Here is an 11216-nt window from a genome sequence, read left to right on the forward strand (position 1 = left end):
GTTTTATTTTTCCATGAGTATCAAGATTATTTTAAAACAAACATCTCCAAGTGAGAGATGGTGTATTTATTCTTCCCTAACTTCCACCTCACATCTCCACAGCGACGAAATGGCTGCTCCGAGGCAATATCCGTGTCACCTAAGGGAGGGGAGGCAAGGTCTCGAGGTTTTATACTCAAGAACTTTGATCACTTGTGCGCCTATTTACGTAGCCACTTAGACAGTGAATAATGGAGACAACCAGATAAAGTGTGAGACATTTTGAGTACTAAAAGAAAAAAAAAAATAGCAACGACAAACCACAGGAATTGGAAAATAAGAACTGCTCCTGTGCCAGCATAATGCAGAGCAGGGTAATTCTGCACTGTGATGGCAATTTTTCTACGTAACAGTCAAAGCGAGCTTAACAGAAATCTTTTACCTCCATCAATCAGTTTGCCCCATTTTGACAGCAACAATGATAGAAAAGTGTGTTATCAGAGGGCTGCAGCAAACTCCAGTACACAGGCACCGAGAAAGCTTTTCCTTGATTTTACACGGCCTTCCCAGAGCAGCACCTAGACTTACTTCAGGCTTTGACAGCTGGGTGCACACTCTGTGCGTAAAGATTTCATTAATTCTAGGTCTTAAATATCCAAACACAGTAAAATTTACTCAAATAAACTATGCTTGAATTCTTCACTTAATTCTTGAAGCAATGAGCTAGCAATAATTCCACAGCTTCATATAATAGCACCTATTCAAAAAGGATGAGGGTTTGACATTCTTCTCCTACGAAACAACTAGGCACAATTTTATCCATCAGACGTCTATCAACCTACGGATATTGAAAGCTTGGGCGAACAAGATAAAATCAAAACCAACCCCACTGTCAAGCTGCACTATCTCCTGGCATCAATAATGCTATTCATGAGTTTAGGAAAATTAATAAATCTGGGGATGAATGCTCAGAAAGGCTCAACCACAGGTGAAGCATACTCACTTAGGTTTTGTTTCTGCATCTGTCACTTGGCGAATATAGATACCATCTTCAGGATGTTCGATGTCATCCATCTCATACATATACGAAGAAGCTATTGCAAGGGTAGTTCCATCGTTGCTGAAGGCAAGTGATGCTATGCTCGTGGGATACCGATGGAACTGACACAGCCGCTTTTTATTAAACGGATCCCAGATATTTACAAAACCGTCGGAACCTCCTGAAAATTAAAATTTGGAAAAACTGTCTGTTAATTATAACCGGGAGAGCAGCAACACTGCAAAGATACAGCAAAGGGGAAAAAAAGAGAAAACTACCTGGACAGACTTTGTCAGGAAAAACACAGCGTTACAGAGAGGTGCATAATTCAGTAAAGAGCAGAAATATTCCCCAAAATCACTGTTAAAGCAATTAACTCATTGCATCAAATAATTTAGAAACTCTGCTCATTGCAACAAATACGATTTAAACACTTAAAAAGGGCACGGGAAGTAAAGGCTGACTTGTTTAAATCAAAACTAAAGGAACTGATGCAAGCTGTTACAAAACATTGAGTATCCACTCTACCTGTAGCAAATGTGTTGTGGACATTATGGAAAGAAATAGCATTAACTGGATAAATCTGCTCAATGTTATTTTCCTTCAAACGGTGACATTTGAATGCATATTTCTTCTTCTGGATTTCTGGACTTGGATCCAAATATTCCACCGCAACACGACCTTCAATAGAACTTAAAACATAACCCTACCAAAAAAACGTGGAGATACGCATTTTAGAAATTTACAACTGGAGAAGAGATTGCAAGACAATTTGTCTTATACCCCGCTAAATTCAAATAAATTAAATGTAAACAGTTGCTAATTGTGTACAACCAGAAAGTGTTAACACAGATCCCCAGCATCATCTGTAAGATCTGCTTCTAAGCAGTAATGCAGAAAAAAAGCTTTCCGAGAGACTCTCATTGCACCATAGGTTTAAGCTAACAGCGAGGCTTTTAATTACCCCTGCAGGTCCAAACACAAGTTGATTTGGGGAAAAAAAATTGTCAAGAAGCGCTTGCTAAGGCCCACCTATCCCCCAGGGACTAAACGTCTCAAATATCAGCGATGCTCACGGGACTATTTAGTTTCAGAATTGCATTACATTAAAACTGGTTCAGAGTGTTATACCAGCAACTAAACACGGAAGTTGAAATAGTATTTTCAGTGAAACTTGGTTATAAGTGGTGTCCACTTATCCAGTTAATTACAGCTCTGACTTCAAGCAACCTGAGATGCTTTTATTATAACTTCTGAGTTAAGCTCATAATAGATCTTTTTCAGAAATAGGATTGTAATGATATCTAGCTATAGCCAGGTTCTTTAAAATCCATAATAGAATATAATCTAGAAAATCAGCTTGTTTTACTATAACTGGAACTGAAAAGGTACAAAGCGTTCATGCCAGTTCAAGAACAAGCAACGAGGCCTCCCAACTCCTGTACTACCACTGTGTACACGGTAAAATTCCCTTCCAAATTAGTTTGCCAGAAAAAGCTAATCTTTGTCCTTTACTTCAGAGAAATACCACAGACACAGCTGTTCCATGTAGGTTAACACGGTGCAGGCTCATCTAAATTGTACAATTCCCCCTCGATAATGGATCACGAGTTCTTGAGTGTATGACACAGACTCAGAGTTAAAAAGAAAGAAAGAAAAACACATAAACAGCTCATGTAGTTTTAACCCTGCCCCTGCACACAGCCTGTTGAAGAACCTAGGGCTACAGTGCATAAAGGCTGTTGAGCAGTCACCAGTTCTGTCTTCCTCTCTTCTACTGCAAATTCGTGGAGTTTTGGCTGCTTTTTTTTTAATTACGTCAGCATTGTGATGCATTAAATAGGTTATTTTAAAAAGGAGACAAAAGTAAGGAAAAAATAAAACCATAATATGCTGGTAAGTCAGTAGCAAACATTCCTAAGCCTCAGTATTTAAAAGCGTTAACCTCAAACACCATTTTCCCCCACCCCCAGAATTTGATTACAAAACTTTGAAGACTAGATTTTTTTTTTTTTAAATTACAGAAACACGCAGAGAACCCATCATTTTTCCTAAAGAATATTCAGCAGAAACGTAATTACCGACATGGTTCCCGTACCTGTTTATTCGGAAACGCTCTGATACAGCGGGTCTGGTACTTCAGGCTTGATTCTCTTCGCTGCTGAACATAGCCCATGTTGCGTAAATCCCACACCAGCACTCTCCGACCTGCTGTCCCCACAATCAGTCTATCTCCAGACACAGAAAGCGTGTAGACCTTTAAAAAAAAATATTACAATATTTAAGTTATCAGCCTGGATATCCGCTGCTCTTTGTGGAAAATAAAATGTCAGCAATATGCAATACCAAAACAGGTGACATCTACAGTAAAGTCTATAGCTGTAGAATTCCCTTTAGGTTCAATTCATAACTTAAATTTGGGATAAGCAGCAGTAGTGTGCAGCTGGTTAGCGATAGGACACTGACGTAGCATTTCAAAAGCTCACCATTAATTCTGTACCCCAGCACAGAGCTGAAAAATCACACCCAACACAGCCCCACGCTGCCCATAACTAATGTAGGAAAAAATTAATATGCACTTGTGCAATTCTACATTTCAAGTATGTTTGCTCAGTTACAAGTTTCCCCATCTCAGTGGCATCTAAATGATCCTCCACAGAGTAGATTTCTTCCTGCTGTTGGTATTACCCATGTTCTAGATGCTAGATGTGTACGGAAGCATTTATGGGTAATTCAAAAGGGAAATCAATATTATTCAAGTTTTCCTCAAGTATTACATTTATTGGATATTTCCAGGCAAGAGGAAAATAGATACAAAGTATTAGGGGTGGAAAAAAAGGGGCATGGAGACTGGAATTCATCTTTGCTTGGTATGCATAGCTTGCACTGCCCACTATCAATTCATGATCCTGCAGTTCAGTCCTACACCACCACATCCCACCTTTACTTCCCGCTTTTCCTCCCTCTGGTAACAGCAAGTTTCTTTTTAAATAAAATACTTCAAGCTGAGCTTTGTGTTAACAAAGCAAAATAAATTGACAAGAAACCGTTAATTAAAAAAAGTACCTTGTACACTTTAATAAAACTAAGTGAAGCAATATGCTGGCCATCATCAAGAACTACTATGGCTTAGAATTTCAACTCTCCTCCAAAAATTGGCTCAGAGGTTTTAATTTTTTTTTGTTAATCAAATTTCTCATTAAAATATTCAGCATATAAATTGTTCTGCTTCTCATGCAGCTAAACATATAGGAAACAGATCTTGTACACCCCTCAGCTCAGGAATCGCACGTGCAAGAGATCTGGTATCCTGCCAGGAGAATTCAATTAACTTTTGGCACCTGGTTGTATAATTTCACACAAGCACCCAGTTTCACTTTCTGGTTCTCTGATAAAGCCCAATAAAGCTATTCAGTTCTTTTAAAACTGCACTGAACTATCAGCCAAAACTTCTCATTGTCTGCTATAAACATTTCTGGAGAAATTACATTTTCAAAAACCTAATTTCTAATAAAAAAACTAAGCCTACAGGTGTGTGTATATGTAGAAATAAAACTTCCTTGGACCAATCTACATTCACTCAGCATGCATTTTTCTCTAAAAGTGATCATTGAACTTCCCTAATAAGACTGAGGCATTAAGACAGGAAATACTTTAAATGTTCGCATAGGAGATGCCTCAGGTTTCTAATGATCCCAATTGCCAAATCCCACTTACATACAGAAAGGGCAAGAAAACTGAGCCAACAGTAGTTACACGCTTTAACAAGACAGTTTTTCAACTCTCACTTCATTACTGATGTAAAAATTGATCCAAAAGTATTAATAAACATTATATAAAATGCGTTTGAGTACATGTACAGAAACAAATGCATCAAGAACATTAAGTATCTTAAATCTTCTTTACAAACTGATGTCACACCTGTACAGTAAGTATTCTTTCTACACCACACAATCATAAATCAAATGAAACCTTTGTCATGCAGTTGAGTAGGTGTACACATTTATCAAAGGCAGTATTAAAAAAATGACATAATGAACCTTGCTGAACCAATAAGCAGCTTGATTCACTGGGGCTGTCCATTATATGATATTCTGTCAGCAATTTATCACAGTTCTTTACATGCTACACACAACTATAAATCAAAACTAGAAATAATGCAATTACTTTATTCTGAACAAAGGTCTTGCAGAAGCAGATTCAGCTAGGTTGTAACAGAAGTAATAGCTATTTAGATGCAAGAGGGAATGCAACAATGGTTCGTAATTATGACTTGACAATACGATGTGACAGAGCTAAATAAAATTTTAGAAAGGTACAGGGGAAAAAGAATATATATATATGCATATGTACAATTATCCAGCAACCCAGGCTGTGTCTGGCAGTCCATGAGGTAAGAAATTGTTCTATGATTCTTCCAGTGACACAGCATTAAGATTAACACAAAATATAACCATTAGAAAAAGCTTAAGATACTACATTTTACCTTATTTCTCTTGGTCTCTCACTAGCACAGAGGAATTTAGCGTTAGGAGAACATCTGAATTTACTAGGCATTAGTACAATGACAGATAAACTGCAACACGAGCAATTCTGCTCAGTCTTTTAATACCAGTGACAAAGCAAAATATTATTTCAGGCAACATAATTAGCTTCCTACTATATCTCCATTTCAAAAGGATCGGACCTTAGGACTGCCAGGATCTGATATAGCTGCAAGTCTTACTCTTTAAAGAAACAGACAGTGCGTATTACAATTACGACAAGGATTATTAACAACACTTCAGTTTCACATGCTTTTTGTTCAGCTTTCCTTCCTCAGGTTTGTTTCAAATTGTAAGAATTTGGTCCATCACAAGTGTGAAGAATTAAGTTATGCTCTCCTACTGATGAAAGCTCGAAGACTTAACCTAAAACTCGCCATATATATTCTGAATATTTTAAAAAACAACATTTTCATATCTTAAAAACCATTCAATGTAACTTCTCAAAATTCAGTTTGGTGTCCTCTATGGTGACCTTTAACCAGTCACTGAATGTTTTATTTAACATGCCACCTGGAATACAGCATCCAGTCCATACCTTTTCAGGTTGAGAGAAGGTTCCTGCATTACAAGGAGTTCTGGGGTCCCACAGTTTAACTGTTTGATCCCAGCTTCCAGTCACCATGACATTCACTTCTGGACAATACTCAACACACCTGATAGGAGCATCATGGGCACCAACGAGGTTCTCTGTAGGAAAATACAACATATTGTAACTTTACTGGCTCTAAAAACAGCCAGAGCATGTTGAATAAAGAATAAAAAAAAGGACACACTACTGCGGTACAAACACACTATTTGCTGACATCCCCACAGTGCACTGATGTGCCAGGAGTCCCTTTAAGGTCAGTTCAGTCTCCAGAAGCGTAACTTCTGCAAATATTCAGAATACAAAATTTAAACTTATGTCTCCAGAGATTATGAAAGGAAGTGAAGAATTTGAGGCAGCCCCAGAGATACCTTCTGAAGTTGAAGTGTTCACTACCAAATGGTATGGCCGCCTGTGACACAGACACTAATACACAAAGTGGCCTAAGCTATGACAAAAGAAGGGAATTACTACATATTAATAAAATATTAATATAAACAGTTCCAGAAAGTCATCTCTAACAGCATTATTTGACCTTTTTCCAACATTACTGCACACACAACTTTGTCAAGCCCTGGCTATTGGTTGGTTCTGATGACCACATTTGTCTCAGGCTGATATCCACCTTTCTCTGTAACATGCGTGCAAACACAGAAAAAAATTAGGCAACCTAGCTCTGTATTTTGCAGTAATGAGGTACTGGAACTGTGCTACTTCTGAGCACTGTTTTGTTAGAAAATAATGCAGTATAAGGCCAAAAGCAAAAGCATTATATACAGTCCACCATCCATGTGAAAGACCACCCTAAATATGTCTAAACCACAAACTGTTGAAAAATAACACTTTGACTTTTAGTTCAGCTTAGTCAATTTCCCCTAACTGAGACACAGTAGCCTATGGCTTAAAATAAGTACACAAAAAGGACATACACGTAAAATACATCAATGAATATTCATTGAGGGAAAGTTTAAACGCCCGTCTGGTAGCAGCAGATCCGGCCCTTCTGTTAAAGGTGTTAGGGCACGATCTCCAGTTCCACAGTAAGGAACACTGCCTTGTTCAGTGCCTCGGTGCTCACGAAGGGCTGCGCAGCAAAGAGACTGCTGAGCACTGACAAATAACAGAGGCTACTACTTAATGCAAACATCACCCAGCTAAAAAGCTGGAAACTTATTGTGCTCGTGTGAGTATAAGAGTGTCAAGCTTAGGCCAGTTGTTGAGACCACTCACAGAATTCAACCTGCTTACCTTGGTCCGTGTTTAAGTCGTGCATTTTCAATTGCTGATCTAATCCTCCACTCCAGGCATGGGTAGGATCCTATAAAGCAAAAACATTCACCTTACCTCATGCCTTAAGTTTCCCTAGCTACTACACATTTAATCTCCTAGGCTCATAGCACAGGACTTGCTTTCAAGAGTTTTGGGAAGATGGGAATTAAGACATGAGGGTAAGATCAGGACCAGATCTAAACAAGGAGATGAAAGAAGCTTTGCAAAACATTGAAATAAAGGGGGCAATTTCTATTTCTGTAACAGTAAAACACAATGCTGATTTTTAAATGACCATAAACCACCTAGCTGAAGTGTGTTCCTTCTAAAACCAGTTTGGAAACTGACAACCATTAGAGAACCTACGTGTTGATCCACATTATGACACTAGCTATGTGACAAAAAAGTCAGTGAAAAAAGCACAAGTATCATTAAACATTTAAACCGACCCTTAAAACATTCAGTAACACCTCAAGATCAAGTCACCAGAGGACATGCCAGAATACAATGCAAAAAAAAAAGAAGGCGCTAATTGAAACCTTTCATTTAAAAAAAAAAAGGGGGGGGGGGCACCAATAAATTTAAGTCATTCATGTTTCAAATCCACTGCATTAAAAATACAGTAATGAAGTATCTGGTAAGTGACTCACTTGGAACAATGCTGCGTTTCCAAAACAACCCAGCATGAGAAGGTTAAGAAGAAAAGAATAATTGGCTACAGGGATTTACAGCAAACAGTGATTTCTGGCTATATTACTAGCAGTCCGTCTCTCAGTAAACACACATACACAATTTACCATACCCTTGCAGAAACAGCATAAATCAGCTCAAAATTATTTTTGCCTACCACTTCTACCAGCAGAAAGTTACTTGTGTGCTTGCACCCTTCACAGGAAATATCCGTGTTTAGGACTAGAAGGATATTCCTTAAAAGAAGACTAATTGGCAGAAATAAGTTGTTTAACATGAATTTCAGGTGGGATTTCACTATCCCTTTAATTTCAGGGACTGATAATTGCTCATGTGCCTTGGGCAGTATACGTCTATAAAACAGCAATTTAAAAAAGACACCTCACACACTTACATAAAAAGCACAGTCAAGGACAGCTCCTGAATGCTGATACTTGAGTCTCATAGTGTTGGCAGGAACATCATAGAGCCGGACAGTCGTGTCCCAGGATGAAACAAGCAGAAACTGAGATGTATTTGGACTAAACTTTACTGATGAAATACCATCATCTGGAGTTTGATTTAGTTTGAACTCATTTGATCCCGTCATCTGAAGAAAAGACAACAACACACAAATACAATTTTAATAATAACAAGAACATAAGCCTAGCAAGTTAGTTGGCTGCCTGACCCATCTTAAGGGAAACTTAAAGTAGACCTGAAACGCTCAGTAGTTTTTACACAGAAAAAGTTCAGAACAACCAGTTCTGACAAACTCCAAAATTCAAGACACTAATTCCTGTCCAAAACCTCACTAAATTCCTCCCCCTACAGAGAGCTTTGAAATTTAAACAGAACACGGAATAAGCAGTAGAAAAATTTTATTTTTATTGTTATTATCTATAAGCTTAGCTGTTGTTACTTACAAATGTATCTTTCCTCCACTCTACCACATATGTGGCTGTATTTTTAAAAGTAAATATTTATAAATTACTTTGCGCGTCAGTAAGTTACTTTAAAAAACAAATGCAGACAGAAAGGAATGTGATTTGAAAACTGCAACAAAAAAAAAACCACACATTGATTTGTCATGACTGTCATATACTTCCAAGTAATTAGATCATCTTTTAAAAAGTTTCGGGCTCTCTGCAACTTTCCAATCCTTAGGCTTCCATAAATACTATAAAATATTTCCTCAAGAAACAGCTTTAAGATTTTTTTTTTCCTCTCAGAGTCTGAAGAAGATCAAATAAGAAGGGAGAGTTATGTTTTGTATGATACTGAAACACAGACCAAACATATGAATGTGATGTGACAGAAAAAAGAAAGTCTCAGCAACTCAATGACAGATCAATAAATGAAGGTAACTGCAGCCCGCACGTCATGGGGCTGGATAGTTGTATACACAAAAACTCAACAGACAGCAAAGGCTTTGAACAGCAACTTCCAGCTGGGAAGACAGTATAGACCTTATAATAAAAAAATTATTCTTCTAGTGTTTTTTATGTACACCAACAAAACCGCCAAAACTTTATTTAAGGCTTCAGAAACCCTTAACAGCATATTTCCCTTATGCCAAAAGGACAGAGAAGTAAATTAGCTGAGATTTTCTATAATGTTACCACTCTCGAATTTGTATGTACAGCTACAGAGGTAAGATCAGACCTCTGAGAATAAATCACGAGAGAATGAGCAGATGAACTAGGACAAGGTTCAAATGTAGTGCACAATTATTCCAGCTCAGCACCTGTCAGTAACTGACCAATCATCAAGTTGTATAATGTGAGCACTACACATTCTTACACTGGAAAAACTCCCTAAGTGGGAGCGTTTGGCTGGTGTTCTGTAAGGCATCCTTCAAAAAACTCCCCACTGTATAAACACAGTGCTACTTCTGCTATTTAAACATGAAGTGAGGAGGAAAAGACAACTCTAAGAATAGGAAATAAAAGCTTCCTTTTAACCTCTTGTTTCCGCTTTGCTTTGGGAATGCTTGGGCAAAAGAGACGTGCTTGAGAATTTGCCACGCGTATTTCTATATGAATACTGTCGAGAATTCGGCAGCACCTTCACCACACTTTAAACGGTGAAGTGTACCCATGAGTATTTCAGATGGACGTACAAAGTCACAAAACCTAAAGGAATTCAAAGCAACTGTGTGAATGCGTCTGAACTTGACAATCGCCTCATCCACTTGTGGCAGTAGACTGAAACAACAAGCATGAGGATTTGAAGCTCCTGGTACAACAGTTACAAACCAGCCCAAAGGCAGTCAACAGGCAGCACTCCAGGAAGCAAAGTTACTTATATAAGAAACCAGGAAGGATCTCCCAAAGGTATTTTTAATCCAGAAAAATTTATAAGCTATCAGAATTTAAATATAACCTACCTTTTACATATGCTAACAAATTAAACAAAAAATCACACAAAGAACTCTACACGTTTTCATAAATGCAACTGCTTCACAGCCGGGCTTGCCAAACAAAAGTAACTGTCATGCCCACCTCAAACAACAAAGTCCCGGTAAAACGTTCCAGCACGACAAGAGAAATCACACGACATTACAGGGAAGATGCATGCTGCAGAAATTGCGATGCTGACGTAACTACAAGGCGCAACTTTGCAACTCCCATCATTCCCAAAAGCTCGCTTACTTTCTGCACAGATAATAAATCAGTGCTCTTACGGTTCCTCTTAACATGGCACAATCCATAATTTAGCTAGACGTTAAGCATTTCTCGAACAAAGCAAGCCAATTTGTTGAAAACGTCGGACAACGAGTCTGCACTTTCATTCAGAAACATTAAAAGTACCGTTTTCATGTTGCACAAGTTCCTCTCGCTGCTCCACACAACGCAAAAGAAAAGCTTTCTCCCCGCAGCGGCCTAGGGAAGCACTGAGACGTCAGAGGCGCGGCTGCTCTCGCAGTCCCGTTCCGGAGAAGCACGTCGGGATGCGGCAGATGCTGCCGGCTGCGGCGGGAAGGGAAGAGAGTGAGGGAAGGGCCCGAGTAACGAGGGAGGGCCGAGGAGAGGCGGCGGAGACACTCGAGGCCCTGCCGGGAAACGGACGGGCAGCCCCAGGAGGGCGTGAGAGGCCTTGGCGCCCGGCGCTGCCGATGGGAAAC

At 38.8% G+C, this 11216-nt stretch overlaps 1 protein-coding gene across 1 annotated transcript; it reads right to left on the reverse strand.

Moving 5' to 3' along the window:
- Window positions 1–978: 978 nt before the first annotated feature.
- BUB3 (BUB3 mitotic checkpoint protein) lies at window positions 979–10954 on the reverse strand. Its single transcript, XM_010154527.1, has 7 exons — window positions 10903–10954; window positions 8505–8699; window positions 7400–7469; window positions 6101–6252; window positions 3117–3275; window positions 1547–1724; window positions 979–1199 (listed from the first exon to the last, which is right to left on the reverse strand). Exons 1-7 carry the CDS (start codon window positions 10909–10911, stop codon window positions 979–981), a joined length of 984 nt encoding a protein of 327 aa, XP_010152829.1. The 5' UTR covers window positions 10912–10954.
- Between the last annotated feature and the right edge of the window lie 262 nt (window positions 10955–11216).

Source organism: Eurypyga helias, unplaced genomic scaffold (assembly GCF_000690775.1).
Source record: "Eurypyga helias isolate BGI_N326 unplaced genomic scaffold, ASM69077v1 scaffold25186, whole genome shotgun sequence".
Classification (NCBI taxonomy): domain Eukaryota; kingdom Metazoa; phylum Chordata; class Aves; order Eurypygiformes; family Eurypygidae; genus Eurypyga; species Eurypyga helias.

Coding starts and splice junctions, on each gene's coding strand:
- BUB3 (XM_010154527.1), bottom strand. Junction 3,276..6,100: donor CCTTCTCTCAACCTGAAAAG/GTATGGACTGGA, acceptor TTTTTTTTAAAG/GTCTACACGCTTTCTGTGTC. Junction 1,200..1,546: donor CCACAACACATTTGCTACAG/GTAGAGTGGATA, acceptor TTTAATTTTCAG/GAGGTTCCGACGGTTTTGTA.